General features: G+C 45.9%; 3 protein-coding genes across 3 annotated transcripts in view; 2 read left to right on the forward strand and 1 right to left on the reverse strand.

The window, feature by feature from the left end:
* LOC309548673 (uncharacterized protein) overlaps positions 1-17,543 on the forward strand; it is a gene marked incomplete at both ends in the record, with an annotated part of 42,776 nt that extends 25,233 nt beyond the window's left edge. The window contains 3 exons of the mRNA XM_082248635.1: positions 16,756-17,142; positions 17,268-17,327; positions 17,421-17,543. Coding sequence (XP_082104761.1) covers positions 16,756-17,142; positions 17,268-17,327; positions 17,421-17,543 — 570 coding nt within the window. The remainder of the gene's footprint in view (positions 1-16,755; positions 17,143-17,267; positions 17,328-17,420) is intronic.
* The window catches only part of LOC309549119 (uncharacterized protein), a 2,919,967-nt gene that overhangs the window by 2,285,367 nt on the left and 606,690 nt on the right, over positions 1-27,910 (reverse strand). The window lies entirely within an intron of this gene.
* Positions 1-27,910, forward strand: part of LOC309549117 (uncharacterized protein) — a 4,285,597-nt gene that overhangs the window by 2,174,706 nt on the left and 2,082,981 nt on the right.

Here is a 27,910-nt window from a genome sequence, read left to right on the forward strand (position 1 = left end):
CGATCAGCTAACTTATGTTTGGCTGAGGGTCCCAAATTGCGGAGAAACACTTTATCACCAGGTTGTAAGTCTTTGTAACGAACTTTGGAATCAAAACGCCTTTTATTGGCAGCATTTAATTTCACAGCACTTTCCTCAGCCATCTGATAGGCCTCTTTCAAACTCTGTTTAAGTCGTGCCACATACTGATAGTGATTCCTCTGTTCCACTCCATCAGTAGACACGCCCAACTGAATGTCAATAGGGAGACGGGCTTCTCTCCTAAACATGAGAAAATAAGGAGAAAAGCCAGTGGATTCATGTCTGGTACAATTGTAGGCATGTACCATAGCTCCAACATGTCGGCTCCAGGTCTGCTTAGCACCATTAGGGAGGGTACCCAACATGTTCAACAAGGTACGATTGAAACGTTCAGGGAGAGCATCACCCTCTGGATGATAAGGGGTGGTGCGGCTCTTGTTGATGTTAAGCAATGTTAACAGCTCTTTAATTAGGCGACTTTCAAAGTCCCGCCCCTGGTCAGAGTGAAGTCGATTTGGCAATCCATAGTGAACAAAAAACTCTTCCCATAGCACTTTGGCTAGTTACTGCTTTCTGATCTTTGGTGGGATAGGCTTGAGCATAGCGAGTATAGTGATCAGTCACAATCAAAATATTTCCCACACCACTGCTGTCATTGCCAATACACAAAAAGTCCATGCACACTAAATCCATGGAACCAGAACTTTTCAAGTGTTCCATAGGAGCAGCTCGAGTAGGCAGAGTTTTCCATTGCAGACATCTCACACAACGGCGGCAATAGTCCACAATAGCTTCCCTCATTCGTGGCCAAAAGAATCGGTCTTGGATTAATCCATAGGTTTTTTCAACTCCTAGATGCCCATGTTGATCATGAAAACTTCTCAAAACAGAGTTTCTATAGACTTGAGGGAGCACTAGCTGTCTCCTTCCAGGATGATCATGAAACAAATGTACCCTGTATAAAAGTCCATCAATTATTTTGAGCTTATCCCATTCCGTAAGATAGTAGGTACTCTGCTCAGGTAGGTATTTTCTCATGTAGTTAGGATCTTTGTGGAAAACAGACTCTCTGACATGTCTGATTATTGGATCTCTTTTTTGTAGAAGGATCATATCTTTCTTTTGCAGCTGGATGTTTTCTGGCACCCCTAAAGAACTGGGGCAGCAATACATGTTTGGAATACACTCTTCACCAGCTCCCAGGGAATCAATAGCTTGTAGGTCAGAGAAAACAATATTGTCTCCTTGTACAGCAGCTGTAGCACAATAGGCAGCCACAATAGGCCCAGGTACTTCCTTCCAGTCACTTTCTTCCAAGTTCATGGGTAATCCAGGGTGCCTAGAAAGAGCATCAGCCCCAATATTCTTGGGACCCGGCTTGTACTTGAGAGTGAACTGATAATTAGACAAGGCAGCAAGCCACCTATGACCAGTGGCATCTAGCTTAGCTGTAGTCAAAACATAAGTGAGGGGGTTGTTGTCGGTTCTCACCTCAAACTGAGTTCCATACAAGTAGTCATGCAGTTTTTCAACAATAGCCCACTTCAGGGCAAGAAATTCCAGTTTATGAACAGGATAATTCTTTTCTGCTGGGCTTAGACTGATATAAGCAACAGGCCTTAGTCCTCCTGGGTACTCTTGATGTAAGACTCCTCCCAATCCATCATAGCTGGCATCCACATGCAGAATGTATGGCTTTTGTGGGTCTGCATACACCAACACTGGTGCTTCTGTAAGACTTTTCTTAAGCTGTAGAAAAGCTTCCTCACAAGCAGAAGTCCATCTCTCACTGAAAGGAGTTTTGCGGTTTGTGTCCATGCCAGGGGTTTCTTTACGCAAGTCATTAAGAGGCCGAGCAGTCTTGGAATAGCCTCTAATGAATCGACTATAATAGCCACAAAATCCCAAGAAGGACCTCAGTTCTGTCAGATTTGTGGGATGGGGCCAGGTAACCACAGCCTCCACCTTAGCAGGATCAGTTGCTACCCCTTCTGCAGATACGATGTGACCCACAAAGTTTACTGAAGAGCGAGCAAACTTACATTTGTCCAGTGAAAGTTTCAGACCTTCCTTCCTCAAACGATCTAGCACTTTAAACAGTCTTTGATCATGCTCCTCCAGAGTGGAGCCAAAGACAATTATGTCATCAAGGTAGATGATACATTGAGTGGGACAAAGGTCTCCCAGGGTCCGATCCATCAGACGTTGAAAGGTTGCAGGTGCACCACTAATGCCCTGAGGCATGCAAACAAACTGGAAAAACCCTAGGGGGCAAATAAAAGCCGTCTTTTCTTGATCTTCCTCACTCATTGGGACCTGGTAATAACCAGATCTTAAGTCCATTACTGTGAACCATTAACTGCCTTGCAGGGCATCAAGAGCTTCCTCAATGCGAGGTAGCGTGTATTGATCTGGGACTGTTCGCCGATTTAGAGTCCTGTAGTCAACACATATTCGCACGCCACCATTTTTCTTTCTGACTACCACTATTGGGGATGCATACGGGCTTTTAGACTCAGCAATGACGTTTTCATCTTTCATTTTGTGCACTCTCCAACATCATCCAGATCTTTAAGAGGTATGCGCCTGGATCTTTCTCTAAATGGGGTGCTATCTGTTAGGCGAATACTGTGCTGAGTACTTTTTGCACACCCAACATCCATGTCATCGGTAGAGAAAACATCATTGTATTACATTAGCTGCTCTCCTAGTGCTTGTTGGTGCTCTGCAGGACTATCAGCATCATTCAAGTGAAAGTCTAATTTGATTTCTTTCTCCTTGACTTTGGCAGGGTAGGAGCTAATGGTTTCCACTGGGTAACAATAGGCTACCTCTTTCCAGGCTGGTATTATAACTGGGTGTGTGGTAATGTTCTGGACAGTCACAACATCCATTCTTGGACATTTTACACGATAGTCTTTCCTTTCTGGTACTATCTCCCAGCCATTCTTTGCAGCCTCTTTTGTATCAGTCTCTAGCAAAAAGAAACTACCATTTGCACCTGGTGAAATTTCCACATAAACCCGCAGCACTCTCACTCCCCCTGCTGGAAGCTCTATGGGACGCCATGGATTTCCCACACACCCTCCAGGAAGATCAGGAGCAAAGGTTTGGCAGATATTTTGAAGTTCTGGAGCAACAGGCAGTGAAGGTAGGGGAGTTCCCAGTTGAGGCTGAAGAAACCGTATGAAAGCAGCCTCAACAGCTTCAACATTGGAACCCACAATCATAGGAGCATACTCATTACCCCTAGGTGGAGGGCTCACATAAGCAATAACTTTAAGTGGGGGATCCTCCTCAGCTATCACGCCAGGAATGCGAAGCTCAACTTCTAGGCAACCATCCATAAAAACAGGATTTTCTCCCACACCATAAACAGGCAAAGTGTCCACAGGTTGCAAAGGGAGGTTTAAGTGTTGCTGATAGAAGGGCCTGTATATGATCGTCAGCTGAGAACCAGTATCAAACAGAGCAGTAGTGGGTATATCATTAACAAACAAATGGAAAGTACATCTGCGGGCTACCCCAGGTAGCTTGGTAAAAGTTTGTTTTCTTGATCTTCCCTGTTTTCTTTGGTACATATGTCCAGCTTTACTGTGAATTTCAGAACTGTCAGCAAGCAGTGGACACTGACGGACTGTGTGGCCTGCTTGTCCACAGCGGAAACATTTAATGTGGAAGAGAGGCTTATCTCTGGAGGTTTTATCAGCAGATAGAGCTCTAGGCTGTGGGAGTCTACCCACTTCTTTGTTCTTAGCAGCAGTCTCATTTGTGGGCTCCACCCCAGAATTCTGTTTAACTTTGCTCTTGGAAGGGGTACTAAAAATAATATCAGACTCCTGTCGCTTTACTTCAGTCATAGTTTCAGTGAAAGTAAAGTTCCTCTCTCTCAAAACAACTCTTAGAACTGGTGATATTGGGTGGTGTGGCAGTAACCCCTTTATTATGTGAGCAGTCCTTAATCTGTTAACATCTGTAGGAGAGATGACCTTGTCAGTGAGCAATCTCCCCAGTAGTACTTCTAGCCTCCTCACAAACACAGAAACATCCTCTCCCTCTTTATGCTTTGTCTGTTTAAAATCAGCAAGCATCTGATCAGGGTCACGGTGCAGTCCATAAGCTTCTGTCAAAATATCAATATATTCTTGAGCACTGGTACTCACATGAGTCTCCTTGTAAGCTCTGATGATAATGGATGCTGGTGGTCTTAAACTTTCCATGATGCGCTGTTTTTTTTTTCCTCTGAGCAGGTCCATTCCTCTATCACTTGCTGTGCAAAATCTCTCCACACCTCAAAGCTTTCTTCACCAGTGGGGACAGGTAGCACTCCTGAAAAAGCCTTTAATTTGAGATAAGAATCAGCATGTAAATTCTGGGCAATGACTTCAGTGACTTTTAGCAGCAGATGCTCAATATCTGTTTCCTGCTTAACAGCCGCAGCAGACAACATTACAGTTTCTCCTGATGAAGCAGTTGTATTCAATGGTTCACACTTATCAGGCAGGACTGGTAACTTCCGCCTTACTGGAGGTGAACTTACTGGAAATACTACGGCACAGCCAATTTCTTCAGCCCCTTTCGGATATATACAAAAGGGCCCTTTAACTGGATTTAAATCCCCCTCACTGAGACAGAGATAATGGGTATACAGTTCATAACTCTCATCTTCCTCTCTTTTATCCACAGGAGCGGCATACCCCAAGGTTTCATGCTTTTAGCGCCTCCTGCAGTTTGTGGACGCTCACACGGATAGGTACATATGAAATAGCAAATGTCCTTTTAGGTGACAGTCCCCCCTCCAGGACCCACTGCCTCACAGCTTCTGTAGATAACAATGACATGGTCGTTCCTTAATGTCCTGATCCAAGATTTGTATCTCAGCAGTGCCTCCAAATGTAGCGTTATTTTAATCACTCTAGACAGCTACTGGGGTATGATGACGACACCTGTGTAGTATTTAGGAGCAGAGTCTATATAATCTGTGTGATCAGGACAGGGTTTATAGTAAGCGCCAGTGCCTCCACTCAATCAGGGCTTGTGATTAGCAAGTGAAATCCCAATTTTAGAAAACATTTCCATATAGACAATAATCCACACAGCAGAGTGTTTAAATGTCCATGTATTGAAGAAATAACATTCAGTGATCCATACAACATAAGATATTTTCCTCAGGAACATGAAATCATTAGTAGTGTCTCTGTGTGTCTCAGTTAGGGGATGTTACAGCACTTACATCCAGCAAGAAATGTCTGTGTCCCTCATGTCTCTCTTTTCCCCAGTCTTACCCAGAAATCCTTGCTCTGCCCTTTTTGATGACCTCATCCTTCTTGCAGAGAGACAAAGAAAGCCAGCAACTATTTTGACAAAGGGCAAAACAAACACTGCATAACAAGAATACACATTTGAAAGATGGGCAAAGAAATTATCACATCACTACATTCTCCTCCTGCTGAAAATCCTTCCGACCCAGCAAGGATATACACATAAAATGGTCTCCACTGTTGGCACAAGGCACATCATTAGAATCTGTAGCAATGTCAGATTGTGGCTCCTCATCAATAGTAGCAACTTGCGGTACTGGAAGCAAATGATTCCTATGCCAGGCTTTGATCCGACCCTCAGGTCCTCGAATCCTGTATACTGGAATCCTAGGCAGTTTTTCTACAACTTCAAACAACTCATTTCTCCAGCGATCAGCTAACTTATATTTGGCTGAGGGTCCCAAATTGCGGAGAAACACTTTATCACCAGGTTGTAAGTCTTTGTAACGAACTTTGGAATCAAAACGCCTTTTATTGGCAGCATTTAATTTCGCAGCATTTTCCTCAGCCATCTGATAGGCCTCTTTCAAACTCTGTTTAAGTCGTGCCACATACTGATAGTGATTCCTCTGTTCCACTCCATCAGTAGACACGCCCAACTGAATGTCAATAGGGAGACGGGCTTCTCTCCTAAACATGAGAAAATAAGGAGAAAAGCCAGTGGATTCATGTCTGGTACAATTGTAGGCATGTACCATAGCTCCAACATGTCGGCTCCAGGTCTGCTTAGCACCATTAGGGAGGGTACCCAACATGTTCAACAAGGTACGATTGAAACGTTCAGGGAGAGCATCACCCTCTGGATGATAAGGGGTGGTGCGGCTCTTGTTGATGTTAAGCAATGTTAACAGCTCTTTAATTAGGCGACTTTCAAAGTCCCGCCCCTGGTCAGAGTGAAGTCGATTTGGCAATCCATAGTGAACAAAAAACTTCTCCCATAGCACTTTGGCTAGTTACTGCTTTCTGATCTTTGGTGGGATAGGCTTGAGCATAGCGAGTATAGTGATCAGTCACAATCAAAATATTTCCCACACCACTGCTGTCATTGCCAATACACAAAAAGTCCATGCACACTAAATCCATGGAACCAGAACTTTTCAAGTGTTCCATAGGAGCAGCTCGAGTAGGCAGAGTTTTCCATTGCAGACATCTCACACAACGGCGGCAATAGTCCACAATAGCTTCCCTCATTCGTGGCCAAAAGAATCGGTCTTGGATTAATCCATAGGTTTTTTCAACTCCTAGATGCCCATGTTGATCATGCAAACTTCTCAAAACAGAGTTTCTATAGACTTGAGGGAGCACTAGCTGTCTCCTTCCAGGATGATCATGAAACAAATGTACCCTGTATAAAAGTCCATCAATTATTTTGAGCTTATCCCATTCCGTAAGATAGTAGGTACTCTGCTCAGGTAGGTATTTTCTCATGTAGTTAGGATCTTTGCGGAAAACAGACTCTCTGACATGTCTGATTATTGGATCTCTTTTTTGTAGAAGGATCATATCTTTCTTTTGCAGCTGGATGTTTTCTGGCACCCCTAAAGAACTGGGGCAGCAATAGATGTTTGGAATACACTCTTCACCAGCTCCCAGGGAATCAATAGCTTGTAGGTCAGAGAAAACAATATTGTCTCCTTGTACAGCAGCTGTAGCACAATAGGCAGCCACAATAGGCCCAGGTACTTCCTCCCAGTCACTTTCTTCCAAGTTCATGGGTAATCCAGGGCGCCTAGAAAGAGCATCAGCCCCAATATTCTTGGGACCAGGCTTGTACTTGAGAGTGAACTGATAATTAGACAAGGCAGCAAGCCACCTATGACCAGTGACATCTAGCTTAGCTGTAGTCAAAACATAAGTCAGGGGGTTGTTGTCAGTTCTCACCTCAAACTGAGTTCCATACAAGTAATCATGCAGCTTTTCAACAATAGCCCACTTAAGGGCAAGAAATTCCAGTTTATGAACAGGATAATTCTTTTCTGCTGGGCTTAGACTGATATAAGCAACAGGCCTTAGTCCCCCTGGGTACTCTTGATGTAAGACTCCTCCCAATCCATCATAGCTGGCATCCACATGCAGAATGTATGGCTTTTGTGGGTCTGCATACACCAACACTGGTGCTTCTGTAAGACTTTTCTTAAGCTGTAGAAAAGCTTCCTCACAAACAGAAGTCCATCTCTCACTGAAAGGAGTTTTGCGGTTTGTGTCCATGCCAGGGGTTTCTTTACGCAAGTCATTAAGAGGCCGAGCAGTCTTGGAATAGCCTCTAATGAATCGACTATAATAGCCACAACATCCCAAGAAGGACCTCAGTTCTGTCAGATTTGTGGGATGGGGCCAGGTTACCACAGCCTCCACCTTAGCAGGATTAGTTGCTACCCCTTCTGCAGATACGATGTGACCCACAAAGTTTACTGAAGAACGAGCAAACTTACATTTGTCCAGTGAAAGTTTCAGACCTTCCTTCCTCAAACGATCTAGCACTTTAAACAGTCTTTGATCATGCTCCTCCAGAGTGGAGCCAAAGACAATTATGTCATCAAGGTAGACGATACATTGAGTGGGACAAAGGTCTCCCAGGGTCCGATCCATCAGACGTTGAAAGGTTGCAGGTGCACCACTAATGCCCTGAGGCATGCAAACAAACTGGAAAAACCCTAGGGGGCAAATAAAAGCCGTCTTTTCTTGATCTTCCTCACTCATTGGGACCTGGTAGCAACCAGATCTTAAGTCCATTACTGTGAACCATTAACTGCCTTGCAGGGCATCAAGAGCTTCCTCAATGCGAGGTAGCGTGTATTGATCTGGGACTGTTCGCCGATTTAGAGTCCTGTAGTCAACACATATTCGCACGCCACCATTTTTCTTCTTGACTACCACTATTGGGGATGCATACGGGCTTTTAGACTCAGCAATGATGTTTTCATCTTTCATTTTGTGCACTCTCCAACATCATCCAGATCTTTAAGAGGTATGCGCCTGGATCTTTCTCTAAATGGAGTGCTATCTGTTAGGCGAATACTGTGCTGAGTACTTTTTGCACACCCAACATCCATGTCATCGGTAGAGAAAACATCATTGTATTACATTAGCTGCTCTCCTAGTGCTTGTTGGTGCTCTGCAGGACTATCAGCATCATTCATGTGAAAGTCTAATTTGATTTCTTTCTCCTTGACTTTGGCAGGGTAGGAGCTAATGGTTTCCACTGGGTAACAATAGGCTACCTCTTTCCAGGCTGGTATTATAACTGGGTGTGTGGTAATGTTCCGGACAGTCACAACATCCATTCTTGGACATTTTACACGATAGTCTTTCCTTTCTGGTACTATCTCCCAGCCATTCTTTGCAGCCTCTTTTGTATCAGTCTCTAGCAAAAAGAAACTACCATTTGCACCTGGTGAAATTTCCACATAAACCCGCAGCACTCTCACTCCCCCTGCTGGAAGCTCTATGGGACGCCATGGATTTCCCACACACCCTCCAGGAAGATCAGGAGCAAAGGTTTGGCAGATATTTTGAAGTTCTGGAGCAACAGGCAGTGAAGGTAGGGGAGTTCCCCATTGGGGCTGAAGAAACCGTATGAAAGCAGCCTCAACAGCTTCAACATTGGAACCCACAATCATAGGAGCATACTTATTACCCCCAGGTGGAGGGCTCACATAAGCAATAACTTTAAGTGGGGGATCCTCCTCAGCTATCACGCCAGGAATGCGAAGCTCAACTTCTAGGCAACCATCCATAAAAACAGGATTTTCTCCCACACCATAAACAGGCAAAGTGTCCACAGGTTGCAAAGGGAGGTGGTTTAAGTGTTGCTGATAGAAGGGCCTGTATATGATCGTCAGCTGAGAACCTGTATCAAACAGAGCAGTAGTGGGTATATCATTAACAAACAAATGGAAAGTACATCTGCGGGCTACCCCAGGTAGCTTGGTAAACGTTTGTTTTCTTGATCTTCCCTGTTTTCTTTGGTACATATGTCCAGCTTTACTGTGAATTTCAGAACTGTCAGCAAGCAGTGGACACGGACGAACTGTGTGGCCTGCTTGTCCACAGCGGAAACATTTAATGTGGAAGAGAGGCTTATCTCTGGAGGTTTTATCAGCAGATAGAGCTCTAGGCTGTGGGAGTCTACCCACTTCTTTGTTCTTAGCAACAGTCTCATTTGTGGGCTCCACCCCAGAATTCTGTTTAACTTTGCTCTTGGAAGGGGTACTAAAAAGAATATCAGACTCCTGTCTCTTTACTTCAGTCATAGTTTCAGTGAAAGTAAAGTTCCTCTCTCTCAAAACAACTCTTAGAACTGGTGATATTGGGTGGTGTGGCAGTAACCCCTTTATTATTTGAGCAGTCCTTAATCTGTCCACATCTGTAGGAGAGATGACCTTGTCAGTGAGCAATCTCCCCAGTAGTACTTCTAGCCTCCTCACAAACACAGAAACATCCTCTCCCTCTTTATGCTTTGTCTGTTTAAAGTCAGCAAGCATCTGATCAGGGTCACGGTGCAGTCCATAAGCTTCTGTCAAAATATCAATATATTCTTGAGCACTGGTACTCACATGAGTCTCCTTGTAAGCTCTGATGATAATGGATGCTGGTGGTCTTAAACTTTCCATGATGCGCTGTTTTTTCTTTTCCTCTGAGCAGGTCCATTCCTCTATCACTTGCTGTGCAAAATCTCTCCACACCTCAAAGCTTTCTTCACCAGTGGGGACAGGTAGCACTCCTGAAAAAGCCTTTAATTTGTGATAAGAATCAGCATGTAAATTCTGGGCAATGACTTCAGTGACTTTTAGCAGCAGATGCTCAATATCTGTTCCCTGCTTAACAGCCGCAGCAGTCAGCATTACAGTTTCTCCTGATGAAGCAGTTGTATTCAATGGTTCACACTTATCAGGCAGGGCTGGTAACTTCCGCCTTACTGGAGGTGAACTTACTGGAAATACTACAGCGCAACCAATTTCTTCAGCCCCTTTCGGATTTATACAAAAGGGCCCTTTAACTGGATTTAAATCCCCCTCACTGAGACAGAGATAATGGGTATACAGTTCATAACTCTCATCTTCCTCTCTTTTATCCACAGGAGCGGCATACCGCAAGGTTTCATTTGCTTTTAGCGCCTCCTGCAGTTTGTGGACGCTCACACGGATAGGTACATATGAAATAGCAAATGTCCTTTTAGGTGGCAGTCCCTCTTCCAGGGCCCACTGCCTCACAGCTTCTGTAGATAACAATGACATGGTCGTTCCTTAATGTCCTGATCCAAGATTTGTATCTCAGCAGTGCCTCCAAATGTAGCGCTATTTTGGTCACTCTTTGCGGCTACTGGGGTATGATGACGCCACCTGTGTAGTATTTAGGAGCAGAGTCTATATAATCTGTGTGATCAGGACAGGATTTATAGTAAGCGCCAGTGCCTCCACTCAATCAGGACTTGTGATTAGCAAGTGAAATCCCAATTGAGAAAACATTTCCATATAGACAATAATCCACACAGCAGAGTGTTTAAATGTCCATGTATTGAAGAAATAACATTCAGTGATCCATACAACATAAGCTATTTTCCTCAGGAACATGAAATCATTAGCAGTGTCTCTGTGTGTCTCTGTGAGGGGATGTTACAGCACTTACAGTCTCTGTTCTCCAGCAGGAAAATGTCTATGTCTCCTCATGTCTCTCTTTTCTCTCAGTCTTACCCAGAAATCCTTGCTCTGCCCTTTTTGATGACCTCATCCTTCTTGCAGAGAGAGAAAGAGAGCACAGTAGCCATATTGACAAAGGGCAAAAACAAACACTGCATAACAGGAATACACACTTGAAAGATGGGCAAGGAAATTATCACATCACTACATAATAATAAAGAAGTAGGTGAAAAGTGGAAGCAGTAGATCTACAGAGAATATTATTTTGAGCCCCTAGCACTTTATATATGAATGTATCCACATATTTTAGTGTATTTGTGATCACTTATGTGCACACACAATAGGACAGCGCTGTGACACATAATGCTCTTCTAGTTGATAAAGGGAATTCTTACCTTTGTTACAGCAGCAGTCCGGTATAAGTTATTTTTGTAGGTATTTGAGTAATTACACATAGCGCAGGTTTTTTTCCATTTATATTGGTGACATAATTGCCCAAATCTGGGGATCAGGAGCCATTTCCACCCTTTACTCTCGGCTGGGGTTCTTTGTATCCATATAACAGATGTTCTACATGACTAAATCTGCAATCAATTTCTCTGCAAAATCAAAGGTGCCAAAATGTCTCCCCCCCCCCCGAGCAGTAATATATTTCTATCCCCCTTGATGGGAGTGGAGATGACCCATCTATAAGGATATACAGTACATACACACAGCACAAGGCCGTGTTCACACTACCAGACATTCCTCAGAGCTGCAGTTCCTCTGAGCTCCACAAGGTGGTAATCTCACTTCTACCCAGACAGGAAGTCTCTATGGAATACAGACAGGAAAAGATGTTAGGTACAGACAGGAAGTGATGTCAGTACAGACAGGAAGTTCCGGGTGAGAGGTGAGTTGGGAGGACAGAGAGAGAAGACGTTGCTGGAAGTGGCAACAGAGGAGGTAATAAGATCTTTTTTTCATTCAATAATTTTTTATTGATTTTTTACAGAGTTAACAATACTCCAACATGGAGGACAACAGTAGATGAAAATTAGCAATAAAACAGTAGTATAAACAGTTTAAACAATATCCAGTCTAGAATATAGAGATCATTTGTGCGACATAACATAACGACAGTACATATGGATCCGAAGTCGTGACAGGACTCCTCCGTCCGGAACCCGCAGGGATCTATCCCTGAGGTAATAAGATCTTATTTTCTATTTACACCCAGTAACCCCCCCCCCCCGTCATGTCCGTCCTCTTCCTCCATAGTCACTGTGACCTCTTTTATCTCCAGCAGATGATGATACACACATATATAGTGTGGAAACCTAGATTAACCCCTTCAGGGGGATCAGTTGATGAATAATATATCTTGCTTCCATATCCGGCCATACATGGTTCAGTATTATCATTCAGCCAGCAGGATGAGTAAAAAAAGCTACACTTATTTTCCATCCACACATTGGAGGGGGATGGGGGAATCCTCCCCGCTGCACTGTTGTATTCTGACAATGGGGGGCGCTCCTTCTCAGAATACACAGATCAGTGATGAAGCTAATGGCTGCAGCCGCTGATCGAGTGACTTTTATCTGGCAGTGACCACACATGGATGGAAATGTGACCGATCCCTGCTGAACCAGCTGAATTTCCATGTATCTATGGTCACCTCCCCCTCCCCCTCATCTCCTTCATTATGTAAGTCATGCTGAGATAATCTCCCATTGGCTGAGCAATATTCTCATTTGTCTCTGAGCTCCTTCTTGCTATTCCTCGTCCTGCCTGTTGTTTCCTTGGATTGATTTTCTGTGTAGTGACCCCGGCTTCATCTCTTGGATGCCCTCGTCTGTTGCTTGTCCTGACCTTCATCCTGATTCTCAGCTCACACCCAACATAAAGAATGGAATTTGTGATCCAGGTGGCCAAATTTTACGAGAATCCCGGACCCCAAGAATCATAGAAAACACTAAACTGTCCAGATTAAATATTTTCTCACTGGGACCATAGTGCTTAAATAAATACCGACCTTCATATTACCTCCTGATATCCTCATCCTATTATTGTACAACCAAAACCAATCCAGATAATTCTCTGTTATAAATATTATCTGTCTACAGGGAAACCTTTATAGATGACGGCACCAATGAGGACGGAGGAGGACCGGAGTCACATGACTGAGAAGATACTAAACCTCACCCTGGAGATCATCTACCTGCTGACCGGAGAGGTGAGGAGGATTCTGGGAGGTCACGTGACATCACTCTTATCTCTATTAATAAAACACAGACCTGACCGGAGAGGTGAGGAGGATTCTGGGATTCTAACATGATATTCCTATTGCTTCCTCAATACAGAGATTTCCTCTTGTGAAGTCAGGTGATCATATGACCATCACAGTGCCTCCATGTGACTCCCTAAAACCTGAGAGACACAACATGCAGAAGATTCTAGAAGTCACCAAGAAGATGATAGAGCTGCTGACAGGAGAGGTGAGCGGTGCTGGGAATTCTGGGAGATTATCCAGTAACAGACAAGGGATGTGTCTGGATGGTGACTGTATCATTGTGTGTGTCAGGTTCCTATAAGGTGTCAGGATGTCACTGTCTATTTCTCCATGGAGGAGTGGGAGTATTTAGAAGGACACAAGGATCTCTACAAGGACGTCATGATGGAGAATCAGCCGCCCCTCACATCACCGGGTAAGAGGAGACTTTATTGTAAAGGAGAGAGCAGTACGGAGGCTCCACCTAGATCCCCCATCATCTGATAAACACATAGAAACAATGTATTCAGTCAGTGTGTGTGTTTCCTACAGATGGATCCAGTAATGGGAACCCACCAGAGAGATGTCCCCGTCCTCTGTATTCCCGGGATTCCACACAGGAAGATCACACCATCCCCCACCATCATCAGGTAGATGAGAATGTAGGAAATTGATCCCAAGCCCTAAGAGATATCATTCTTCTATTATTATTATTTTTTTGTATTTAATATTATTTCTGCCATTTTGTTGGTTTAGGATGAAGATCTGATAAATGTACAAATTGGGGTTATAAAGGAAAAGACGTATGTGAGGGGTGATCAGCATTTTACAGAGGAGGTTGGGATGATGGACGCAGTTAAAGAGGAAGAACCTTCTCCAGATATCAGCTCGGGTAATTATGGAAGAATGGGTTAAAGCTTACTTAGTGATGTTTGGTTGGGTGGTATCATTGATCTGGTTAGTTGTCATAGTTTGGTGTTGTGATTGCACCCAGTTCCACCACAGATCTCTTTTACACTTTGAAATGCTCGACCAACATACACTGCTCCAAAGAATGAAAGGAACACTTTGAAAACACATCAGATCTCAATGGGGAAAATATCATGCTGGATATCTATACTGGTATGGACTGCGTAATGTGTTAGGATCTATACTGGAATGGACTGGGTGATGTGTTAGGATCTATACTGGTATGGACTGGGCAATGCATTAGGATCTATACTGGTATGGACTGGCTAATGTGTTAGGATCTATACTGGTATGGACTGGGTATTGTGTTAGGATCTATACTGGTATGGACTGGATAATGTGTTAGTATCTATACTGGTACGGACTGGGTAATGTGTTAGGATCTATACTGGTATGGACTGGGTATTGTGTTAGGATCTATGCTGGTATGGACTGGGTAATGTGTTAGGATCTATACTGGTATGGACTGGGTAATGTGTTAGGGTCTATACTGGTATGGACTGGGTAATGTGTTAGGATCTATACTGGTATGGACTGGGTAATGTGTTAGGATCTATACTGGTATGGACTGGGTAATGCGTTAGGATCTATACTGGTATGGACTGGGTAATGTGTTGGGATCTATACTGGTATGGACTGGGTAATGTGTTAGGATCTATACTGGTATGGACTGGGTAATGCGTTAGGATCTATACTGGTATGGACTGGGTAATGTGTTAGGATCTATACTGGTATGGACTGGGTAATGTGTTAGGATCTATACTGGTATGGACTGGATAATGTGTTAGGAAGGAAAGGATGCCACATAGTTTGATGGAAATGAAAATTATCACCCTACAGAGGGCTGAATTCAAAGACACCCCAAAAATCAAAGTGAAAAAATGATGTAGCAGGCGAGTCCATTTTGGTGAAATGTCATTGCAGGACCTCAGAATGGTCCTCAGTAGTGTGTATGGCCCCCACGTCCTTGTATGCATGCCTGACAACATCGGGGCATTCTCCTAATGAGATGGCGGATGGTGTCCTGGGGTATTTCCTCCCAGATCTGGACCAGGACATCACTGAGCTCCTGAACAGACTGAGGGGCAACCTGGTGGCATCGGATGGACTGAAATAGAATGACCCAGAGGTGTTCTATTGGATTCAGGTCAGGCGAGTGTGGGGACCATTCAGTGGTATCAATTCCTTCATCCTCCAGGAACTGGCTGCATACTCTCTCCACATGAGGCCGGGCATTGTTGTACACCAGGAGGAACCCAGGACCCACTGCACCAGCATAGGGTCTGACAATGGGTCCAAGGATTTCATCCCAATACCTAATGGCAGTCAGGGTGCCATTGTCTAGCCTGTAGAGGTCTGTGCGTCCCTCCATGGATACGCCTCCCCAGACCATCACTGACCCACCACCCAACCGGTCATGCTGAACGATGTTACAGGCAGCATAATGTTCTCCACGGCTTCTCCAGACCCTTTCACGTCTGTCACATGTGCTCAGGGTGAACCTCCTCTCATCTGTGAAAAGCACAGGGTGCCAGTGGTGGAGCTGCCAATTCTGGGGTTCAATGGCAAATGCCAATCCAGCTCCACAGTGCCGGGCAGTGAGCACAGCGCCCACTAGAGGACGTCGGGCCCTCAGGCCACCCTCATGAAGTCTGTTTCTGATTGTTTGGTCAGAGACATTCACACCAGTGTCCTGCTGGAGGTCATTTTGTAGGGCTCTGGCAGAGCTCATCCTGGTCCTCCTTGCACAAAGGAGCAGATACCGGTCCTGCTGATGGGTTAAGGACCTTCTACGGCCCTGTCCAGCTCTCCTAGAGTAACTGCCTGTCTCCTGGAATCTCCTCCATGCTCCTGAGACTGTGCTGGGAGACACAGCAAACCTTCTGGTAATGGGAGGTATTGATGGGCCATCCTGGAGGAGTTGGACTGTCTGTGCCACCTCTATAGGGTCCAGGTATGGCCTCCTGCTACCAGTAGTGACACTGACCCCAGCCAAATGCAAAACTAGTGACAAACACTCAGAAAAGATGAGTAGGGAAAATGTCAGTGGCCTCCACCTGTAAAACCATTCCTGTTTTGGAGGTTGTCTCATTGTTGCCCATCTAGTGCACCTGTTGATAACAACCCCCTCTGCTACTTGACTGAGCAGATGAATATCCCAGGAGTTCCCTGACTTGATTCTATACTCTGATTATAAAGTGTTGAGCAGTGTATATGAGTGTGGAAAACTCTTGGTAATTTTTCTTGTCTTCTGACAGACGGACTCTGTGGTGGGAATAGAAGGACATCGGAGGAAGATGTGACTACAGAAGATAATGACATGGCATCTTCTCCAGAAGTAAATCCCGTTCCTCATAATATACATGACAGACCTCACCATTGGAGGAGATCATTGGAATCTCCTGATACTTCACATAGTCCTCTAATATCTGACAGTGCCGACGGGTGCGGGAAACCATCTAATCTCAGGGAATCTTCTTCATACCATACAGGAGAGAATTCATTGTCATGTTCAGAGTGCGGGAAATGTTTTAGTCAAAAAAGATACCTTCTTCCGCACCAGAGAATTCACACAGGTGAGCGTCCCTATTCATGTTCAGAGTGCGGAAAAGGTTTTACTGAGAAAAGCCACCTTCTTGGCCATCAGAGAATACACACAGGTGAGCATCCCTATTCATGTTTAGAGTGCGGGAAATGTTTTACTGAGAGAAAAAGCCTTCTTAGCCATCAGAGAATACACACAGGTGAGCTTTCCTATTCATGTACAGAGTGCGGGAAATGTTTTAATAAGAAAGGAAACCTTCTTAGGCATCAGAGAATACACACAGGTGAGCGTCCCTATTCATGTTCGAAGTGCGGGAAGCATTTTAATGAGAAAGGAATCCTTCTTAGGCATCAGAGAATACACACAGGTGAGCGTCCCTATTCATGTTCAGAGTGCGGGAAATGTTTTAATGAGAAAGGAAACCTTCTTCGCCATCAGAAAATGCACAGGGGTGAGCTTCCCTGTTAATGTTCAGAGTGCGGGAAATGTTTTAATAAATTCAATCTTCGTAACCATCACAGAATTTACACAGGAGAGCATCCATATTCATGTTCAGAGTGCAGGAAATGTTTTCTCATGAGGTAAGCCTTCTTAGCCATCAAAAGAATACACATGGTTGAACGTCCCTATTCATGTTCAGAGTGCGGAAAATGTTTTAGTCATAAAGAAACCTTCTTAGCCATCAGAGAATACACACAGATGAGCTTCCCTATTCATGTTCAGAGTGCGGGAATTGTTTTGTGCTCAAATGTTTACTTGTTAGACACCAGAAAGTTCATACAGGCGAGCGTCTCTAATCTTGCAGAGTGCGGGAAATGTTTAACTAAGAAAGAACACCTACTTACACACAGGTGAGCGCCCTTTTTAATATTACGAGTGCGGGAAATGTTTTCCAAACAAAGGTTTATTTTTTTTAAACCAGAAAGTTCATACGGGGGAGCGTCCTATTTCATGTTCAGAGTGCGGGAAATGTTTTAATCAGAAGGTAGGCCTCCTTATGCACCAGAGAAGATACATGGGTGAATGTCCCTATTCATGTTCAGAGTGTGGGAAATGTTTGACTCCATATGTTTCACTCCTTAGAGTCTCCGTTTTCATGTTCAGAGTGCGGGAAAGTGTAAAAATAAAGGAAATATAATGAAACATCAGAGTGCACCCCCTGTTGGTACTACGGGAAATGGACGCTGGATTGTAACGGGTGGAACTGTTTAGTCCATAAACAAATGTGAGACCACCACAGTCCACTCGGGGTTGGTTTACACCCGCATCGCCCTCTGACCCGCTGTGGGGTTGGCAGGCAGCTGGGAGCCCTTATGTTAACCCTGTAAAGCCCACGCCAGTACGCCGCAATTGTCTACCTTTATTGATCCCTCCCCACGTGAGACAACAGGCAGGAAATTATGACAATACATGGGGCAACAAGTGGGCAATCATCATATTACAGGGGTCAACAGATGGACAATCATGACAATACATGAGCTTGATTTGTTGAAGTAGCCGGCTTTTTATTGGTCCAATCAATGTATGATTATTAATACATTTGACACATTTGTTAATTCTATTATAAAAGATTTAAGCTTTATTTTATTCATATCATTACTGTGTGGTAATCGCTTATTCTGATCTTGTACAATAAAAACTCTTCGTACAATATTCTGTGCCGAGTCTTCTTTTTTACCAATGATTAGATGATCGGTGATTGGAATGTGATCAGTTCATAGAGAGTCATCCATTGGGGTTTTATTAGTGAGATGGAGAGTGGAGAAGGCACCACATTGACAGCCATTGGAGACCCTTTCTAAAGCCCTAAACTTTTTGGCAACCTGTCTATGACATTAGTCTTCCAAACTCTATCTCACTGAGCTAAGGCCAGAAGAGTTCCAGGAGTTCTTCTCTGTCCACAGTTCCCAAACCAAAAGGAGACATCCACCACATCTTCAATCTTAAGGCCCTAAATGTCCTCAGCTGGGCCCAGGAGTTTCACATGTAATCCACCAGGTCATAGCCTCTCTCTTTATCAGAGAAACTTTTTCTTGGGCCACCCACATACATGTACTGCGGTAGAGTGGCCATTCAGTGCAGAGTCACGTACCTCTACATCATCTGCATTTCCGGGTCTTGGGTGTCAACGCATGCTGCTGGTGCTCAGCTCCCGCTGGACACAGCTAGAGCCAATCAGCGGGTCCAGCGAACATGATGTCCACCGGCACCCCGGAAATCATTACCGAGAGAGGCAGAACAGTTGCCTACCGATGTAAACAAGGCAGATCTCCATTCTGTTAGTAGGGAAGATGGAGATCCTGTGTTTCTGCTAATGGAGGAAGGAGATACTGGCGCACAGAGATTATATATAGTCCAGCCAGCAATAAATATCTAAAACTACCAATCATCAGGGTAGAGGGTAATTCATAAAATGTCACTGGTCTTTGGTTATGGGGGTACAATAAAGGAATGCACGGGACCACCTATGGCTGCTGTCCTTTTGACTGGCTCTGTATAGACAAAGAGGAAAGCCTTGCTTCTTTTCTCGTCTGGTACCTCCTATCCTTCCGGTGACGGCACATTCCCTGTGCCTTCCACACTGGTTAACGTGGCTTCTTGGGGCTCCTCCAGTCTCCAGAGCCAGCCATCTCTGTGCCCAGCAGCCGGAACAGAGGACAGCGGTCCTGCAGGATGGTTCTAGGAGGATCCACAGACTCTGACACCAGATAAGCACTTGTATATTTTACCTCATGTGAGTGTTTTTAATCCATCGCTATTAAAACCCTTTAAACATGATACTACACTTTGCTGGCGCTTTTTGTAGGGTTGCCACCTATCTAGGATTCACCTGGACAGTTCAGGTTTTGAGTCATGTGTTTGGGTTTCAGGCCACCTGAAATCCAGACACAATATTCAGAATGGACTGTGGCTCCCTGAATAACCAAGTACCACAACCACTGAGTGCATATATGTACACACCGGCCCCACCCCCATACACAGACAGGAGAGAAGAAAGGGCTTGATCTACTCCTCTTCCTCCCACCCCTACCCCTCTGTCTGCCCACCCACACTCCAATCCCTGGCGTTCTGTGCTTCAGGAAAGGGAAGTGTGGGCTGGAAGTTTGAAGCTCAGCAACTGGCAGATACACAGTGGATAAAAGGCTTTGATGCCTGAGCCTCCATCCTCGGTAGAGTGAGCTCACCATCTAATCTCTGTGACTGAATTCCCTGCCCTCTCTCCCTTCTCTCTCGTGCCTCCAAGTGAGTGTGTACACGAAGGTAAGATTTAAGGGGTGCTCTGTGGACTCAGATGTAAGGGGAGCTTTGGGAACCCAAATTAAAGGGGAAATGCTGGAGACTCTGATGTAAGTGGGAGGTTTGGTGAGCAGAAATTCCCTTACATTAGAGTTCCCCTTTACATCAGAGTGCACAGCGTTCCTCCTTAAAAATAAAATGTTGCCGTGCGCAGCTAAATTGTTCGGGTTTGGCTTGAAGAAAAGGTGGCAACCCGAGCTTCCTGTGTGTTTCTGCTAAGCAGGAACACGGATCTCTGCCTCCCCCACAATGAGTAAGCACTCCCTAGGAATACATTTAACCCTTTGATCCCCCCCTGATGTTAACCTCCTTCCCTGCCATTGTCATTAGTACAGTGACAGTGCATATTTTTTAACACTGATCACTGTATTGGTGTGACTGGTCCCAAAAAAAGCATCAGTTAGCTGTGCAATTTGTCCACTATAAGTCGCTGATCGCCGCCATTACTAGAAAATATAAAAAAAAAAAAATTCTATAAAAATATCCCATTGTTTGTAGAGGATATAACTTTTGCGCAAACAAATGAATAAACACTTATTGGGATTTTCTTTTACCAAAAATATGCAGCAGAATACAAATTGGCCTAAATTAATTAAGAAATTTGATTTTTTTTTACATTTTTTTATTGAATGTTTTATGGCAGAAATGAATATTATGAAATATTGGTTTTTGTTTTCAAAATTATCTTTTTTTTCTTGGTTTATAACACAAAAAATTAAAAGTACAGCGTCACACAACCACGCAATTCTCAGTTAATGTAACGCAGTCCCCCATCCTTGGTGTCATTGGGAGGAATTCTGCCCCAAGGGCCAGATAAAAGCAAGCAAAGGGAATCTGGCCCCTGAGCCGCAGTTTGGAGACCACTGTTCTAGACAGTTCCATTTCCCCAGTTCCATTCCAGTCCCCAACAACACAACATTGTGTCATTGTGAGACAATTCGTTCCGTTCTATGGACTGTCCAGGTCACCTGGCACTGAAAACCAGGTTGTCCCTGACCTGTCCTTCTCCACCAATAAGAGAGAACATACCCAACCTTTATTATAAGTTAGAGTTAGGATTAAAATGAAAAATTGGAACGTGATGCATCCTTCCATTTTTTCAACTCTTTTTCTAAATTCTGGTAGGCATTACCTTGAGCTTAAATATATTTCTCAAACATTAGAGGTTTATCCATTTCCCGGATCCAGTCTCCGAGGGTAGGAGGACTGGGTGAAACCCAACGTGAGGCTATCAGCTTACGGGCTACAGTTAAGGAAAAAAGTATTTGACCCCCTGCTGATTTTGTACGTTTGCCCACTGACAAAGAAATGATCAGTCTATAATTTTAATAGTCGGTTTATTTTACCAGTGAGAGACAGAATAACAACAAAAATATCCAGAAAAACGCATTTAAAAAAAGTTCTACATTGATTTGCATTTTATTGAGTGAAATAAGTATTTGATCCCCGACCAATCAGCATTTCTGGCTCCCAGGTGTTTCTATACAGGTAACGAGCTGAGATTAGGAGGACTCTCTTAACCACTTGCCGTCCGTCGCACGACTATCTACGTCGGCGGTCAGCCCCTCACAGGCAAAGTGACATAAGTCTACGTCGCTAGCCTGTGAGGGTCTAGGGAGTGTGCGCGCGCTGCCGGAGGCGCGCTCCCGCGTGGTCACGGACCCCCCCCCCGCGCGTGTGACCGACGGACCCGATGTCCGCCGGTCACTCTGCGATCGTCGGGGGAGAGGGAGAAAGTCAGACGGCTAGTGTAAACAAGCCGCCTGTCATTCTCCCCGATGTATGAATGATGATCATACGGTTCTACTATGTAGAACCGTTGATCACTGTTCATACATCTCAAGCCACAGCCAATCACAGTTAGAATCACGCCCCTAGGGACACACATAGCCCCTCCCTCTCAAAAAAGTTAACCCCTTCACTGCCAGTGTATTTTTACAGTAACAGTGCATATGTATAGCACTGATTACTGTAGAAATGTCACTGGTAACCCCAAAAGTGTCAAAAATGTCAGTCAAGGGTCCGATCTGTCCGCCGCAATGTCGCAGTACCGCAAAGAAAATCGCAGATCGCCACCATTACGCGTTAAAAAAAAACAACAAAAATGACAAAAATCTTTCCCTTTGTTAGTAAACGCAATAACTTTTGCGCAAACCAATCAAAATACGCTTTTTGCGATTTTTTTTTTTTTTTTACCAAACATAGGTAGCATCAAACAAATTGGCCAAAAATGTTAAAAAATTTTGATTTTTACATTTTTTGGGGGGGAATTTCATATAAAAAAATGTGAAAAATATTGCTATTTTTGCAAAATTTACGCTCTTTTTTTGTTTATAGCACATGATCAAAAAATCGCACAGGTGATCAAATACCACCAAAAGAAAGCTCTGTTTGTGGGAAAAAAAGGACGCCAAATTCGTTTAGATACAGCGTCGCACTACCGCGCAATTGTCCGTTAAAGTCACGCAGTGCCGAATCGCAAAATACCCCCTGGTCAGGAAGGGGGTAAAATCTTCCGGGGCTTAAGTGGTTAAAGGGAGTGTTCCTAATCTCAGCTTGTTTCCTGTATAAAAGACAGCTGTCCACAGAAGCAATCAGATTCCAATCTCTCCACCATGGCCAAGACCAAAGAGCTGTCCAAGGATATCAGGGACAAGATTGTAGATCTACACAAGGCTGGAATGGCTACAAGACCATCGCCAAGCAGCTTGGTGAGAGGGTGACAACAGTTGGGTGTGATTATTTATAAATAGAAGAAACACAAAATAACTGTCCATATCCCTCGGTCTTGGGCTCCATGCAAGATCTCACCTCGTGGAGTTTCAATGATCATGAGAACAGTGAGGAATCAGCCCAGAACTACACGGGAGAATCTTGGCAATGATATCAAGGTAACTGGGACCATAGTCACCAAGAAAACAATTGGTAACACACTACCCCTTGGAGGACTGAAAACCTGCAGAGCCCGCAAGGTCCCCCTGCTCAAGAAAACACATGTACAGACCCATTTGAAGTTTGCTAATGAACATCTAAATAAATCAGAAGAGAACTGGGTGAAAGTTTTGTGGTCAGAGAAGACCAAAATGGAACTCTTTGGCATCGACTCAACTCACCGTGTTGGAGGAGGAGGAATGCTGCCTATGCCCCCAATAACACCATCCACACTGTCAAACATAGAGGTGGAAACATTATGCTTTGGGAATGTTTTTCTGCAAAGAGGAGAGGACAGGACATTGCATCAAAGGGACGATGGACAGGGCCCAGAGGCGGCTCTCTAATTAGGCAAATTAGGCGGTCGCCTAAGGCCTCGCACTCACGGGGCCTCGCAGCCACCTAATTTGCCTAACGCACTGCAGGGGGGAGGTCGGTCCACCCCAGGTGCCACACATGGGGGGGTGTCAGGGAGCAGAATGCAGGGGACAGGGCGCGGACTAAGCGGACGCCTTAGCACTGGCTCCGGCTCCACCCCCACATAACTAGTACTGACTGGTTGCTAGAGCCCCCTAGCGTCTAGCAACCAGTGCTCCCTCACTGCCCAGCGTTGAATGCGGAGGATTTAACTTCCTGCTCCGCACGCCGAGGGTGCTTCCTGGGGCCAAAAGCAGCTGCCCCTTAGGTTGAGCACTTTCCACCGATGTGGCACCTTGGAACAGCCTGGGACTCGGGAGGGGGTGGGAGAAGACTTCACCATCGCCGTCCTGACCCGAGAAGCAGCGGGCGCAGCATCCCCAGCAAGCCGCCACGTCCCAGTCAGAGCCTGCACTCCTTCTCCAACCTCCGCTGCCAGCTGTCACTGTCCTAAACAAGAAGGAAGACAGGCTGACCGAGGGCCCAGAGGACGAAGATGGTCGAGGTAGGTGCATCACACACACACCTACCCACAGACAGGGGGGCACAGGACTGCAGGCAGGGCTAGGGGCCTCACCCACCCCCTCTCTCTTACCCACCCCCCTCTTTCTTTTTCACCCCCCACTCACTTACCCACCCCCTCTATCTCTCTTCCACCCCCCTCTCTCTCACCCACCCCCCACTCACTTACCCACTCCCTCTCTCTCACTTCCACCCCCTCTCTCTCTTACCCACCCCCTCTCTCACTCTTTCAGCCCCCTCTCTCTCCCACCCCCCCCCCTCTATCTCCCACCCCCCTCTCACCCACCCCCCACTCTCTCTCACCCACCCCCTTCTCTCACTCTCTCTCCCACCCTCCACTCTCTCTCACCCACCCCCCTCTCTCACTCTCTCTCCCACTCCCCTCTCTCTCTTCCACCCCCTCTTTCTCTCTTCCACCCCCTCTCTCTCTCTTCCACCCCCTTTCTCTCTTCCACCCCCCTCTCTCACTTTCTCTTCCACCCCCTCTCTCTCACCCACCCCACACTCTCTCTTCCACCTGTCACTCTCTCTCTTACCCACCCCCTCTCTCTCTTCCACCCCCTCTCTCTCCCCTCCCCCTTTTCCCCTTCCCTCCCTCTCTCTCACCCTCCCTCTCTCTCACCCTCCCTCTCTCTCACCCTCCCTCCCTCTCTCTGCCCCTCCCCCTCTCTCTCCCCCTCTCTCTCCCCCTCCCTTCCTCTCTCTTCTCCTCCCTCTCACCCTTCCTCCCTCTCTCTCACCCTCCCTCTCTCTCACCTTCCTCCCTCTCTCTCACCCACCCCCCTCTCTCTCTCTCTCCCACCCCCCTCTCTCTCTCCCTCCCACCCCCCTCTTTCTCTCTTCTGCCCCCTCTCTCTCACCCACCCCACACTCTCTCTTCCACCTGCCACTCTCTCTCTCCCACCTGCCACTCTCTTTCTTACTCACCCCCTCTCTCTCTTCCACTCCCTCTCTCTCCCCTCCCCCTTCTCCCCTTTTCTCCCCTTTCCCTCCCTCTCACCCTCCTTCCCTCTCTCTCTCTCTCTCTCACCCTCCCTCTCCCTCTCTCTCACCCCTCCCTCCCTCTCTCTCACCCTCCCTCTCCCACCCTCCCTCACCCTCCCTCTCCCTCTCCTCTCTCCCTCTCTCTCACCTTCGTTCTCTCTCACCCATCCTCTCTCTCATCCTCCCTCCCTCCCTCTCAGCCTTCCTCTCATCCTCCCTCCCTCTCGCCCTCCCACCCCCTCCGTCTCAACCTCCCTCCCTCCTGCATTGTGGGACTCTGACGTCACGGAAGAGGACACGAAGAGGGACGCTGCGGCTTCAGCTGCCCACACCTGAGATGGCAGCGCTGGAGAAGAAAGAACTTTTCAAGGAAAGTATTTCTTCTTACAGGTAAGTGCAACCCGGGACAGTTCAGAGGCTATCCATTATGGAATGTACTAGCCCTGACTGTCCCGGGGGTATTTTTAGCTAAAATTGACCCCTGAGGCCGGAACTCCGCTTTAAGAGTGTGTCTCACTTAAGCGGGCCTCGCAAAATTATTTTTCCCATTATGGGCGTGAGTGGAGCCTCATGTCTAAGTTTTGCCTAAGGCCTCACAAAGCCTAGAGCCGCCTCTGACAGGGCCATATACCGTCAAATCTTGGGTAGGGATGCAGCGATCCAACTTTTTTGGTCCAGATCCCGATCTTTTGCTTTGTGAAATCGCCGATCCAGAGTCCGATCCGGAAGTACTGTTTCATGAGCTCATAACAAAATAATACTTCCGGATCGGTATGTTTGAAATATCCAATACATTTCGCTCCACTTCATGATTGTGTCCCACTTGTTGTTGATTCTTCACAAAAAATTACAGTTTTATATCTTTATGTTTGAAGCCTGAAATGTGGCAAAAGGTCGCAAAGTTCAAGGGGGCCGAATACTTTCGCAAGGCACTGTACAATATAACAAATGTGCATTAAAAATCTAAAACATCATCAAACACAAAGAATAAAATGTAGTCACAAGAAAAAAAACTGTTTATTACTTGAACATACAATAGCAATCAAACAGTAAACATTGTAAACTAAAGTGCAAAATCCTGGAAAGTGCAAACAGGAATTTAAATAAAAAAATGCAACATAATAGCAGCCTGAGCCTCTCTCAAGAAGATTGCATTTCTTCTCTTCTCTCTGTGTAAGGCTATTTCTCTTCTCATCCACAACACAAACACAAACTGTGCTGAACAGAACACACTCTCACTTTCTGCATTAGTGCAGACAGTGCAGGGGGCAATACAACACCAGCAACAACAACATACACACTCTCACTTTCTGCATTAGTGCAGGCACTGCAGGGGGCAATACAACACCAGCAGCAACAACATACACACTCTCACTTTCTGCATTAGTGCAGACAGTGCAGGGGGCAATACAACACCAGCAGCAACAACATACACACTCTCACTTTCTGCATTAGTGGCAGACAGTGCAGGGGGCAATACAACACCAGCAACAACAACATACACACTCTCACTTTCTGGATTAGTGGCAGACAGTGCAGGGGGCAATACAACACCAGCAACAACAACATACACACTCTCACTTTCTGCATTAGTGCAGACACTGCAGGGCAGGCTCATTCCTGTTCTGACCAAAAGTTGGTCGAACAAGAACAACAACAACTTGATCACACATACAAAATAGCATAATGCAAACATGTAGTCCAGTGTCACACCACCATCACACAGTAATGGTGGTGTCGGCGTGTGACGCAGTGACACTGGACTACCTGTTCACATTAAAATGCCTTTTGTTTGTGTGATCAGGAAGTTGACTTGATTCACAGTCACACATGATGACAATGACACAAACATGACCTGAATGGTCACTTAATTCTCTCTCAGCTCCTCAAGAAGATTTGTAGACACTAGACAAGCATTTCTTCTCTTCTCTCTGCTGTGTAAGGCTATTTCTCTTCTCATCCACAAACACAAACTGTGAACAGAACACTCTCTCACTTTCTACACTAGTGCAGGGGGCACAGAGGTATTTTGTGGCAGTGGCAGAAAGACAAGGTAATCTCTATTTATTGACTCACCCGGAACTAGTATGGGTTGTCTGAGGCAGCGATGGTTTTCTCAGGAAAATAGCCATGCAGTTGGACTGCAGGGCCCGAGCTGCTTGCTGCACTGGGATCTAGTTCAAACTCCTCCACAATGTGGTCAAACTCTTGCATAAAGCTGCTCGGTGCTGCTGCTTCCACCCGAGGGACCTTGTCTTGTGGTTCTGTGGCCTCTGCTGTTCCTCAAGTCTTCCTCTAGTTCCGCTGTCAGTGCATCTTTTGCACGCTTTGCAGATTGTGCACTTGTAAAGTATCTGAAACAAAAATAAAAACGTAGGTTAGGCCAGGGCCGGACTGGCCATAGAGCAGACCGGGCATATGCCCGGTGGGCCGAGGCCTCTGCTCCGGGCGCATGAAGTGTCCCTCCGCTCTGATGCCGGTTGCCGCTGGCCTCTCCGCGGCCGATTCCGCGGAGAGGGCCGGCCGCCGCATTACCAGCTGGCGGCCGCTACCGCATATTCTAAGTTCTAGCCGCCCGCCCCGGGTATGTCCCCGACTCCCCGTCACTCTAAGGCACTGTTTGGGCTGGCCGCTCACTGCGGCCGGCTCCGCAGCCACCCAGCGTAGCTATGGAGGGGTGGATCAGGTGACCGTGTCTCACTGTGAAGGGGGTGGAGCTAGAGGGAACCCCTTCTGCCTGTCGGGTTGAGAAGAAGCGGGAACAGTGTCTCTGGCTCTGCAGCCGCACGCACCGCAGACAACAACACACCACCCAAGCCAAGGCCGGCTGCAAGGTAAGGAAAGGGCATCCCATCCTTCCCACTGCCACCCCTCTCCTGGATCCCACCATCCCTCCCACTTCCACCCCCTCTCCTGGATCCCACCATCCTTCCCACTTCTACCCCTCTCCTGGATCCCACCATCTCTCCCACTTCTACCCCTCTCCTGGATCCCACCATCCCTTTCACTGCCA

Source organism: Pelophylax lessonae (assembly GCF_965119305.1).
Source record: "Pelophylax lessonae genome assembly, chromosome: 3".
Taxonomy (NCBI): Eukaryota; Metazoa; Chordata; class Amphibia; order Anura; family Ranidae; genus Pelophylax; species Pelophylax lessonae.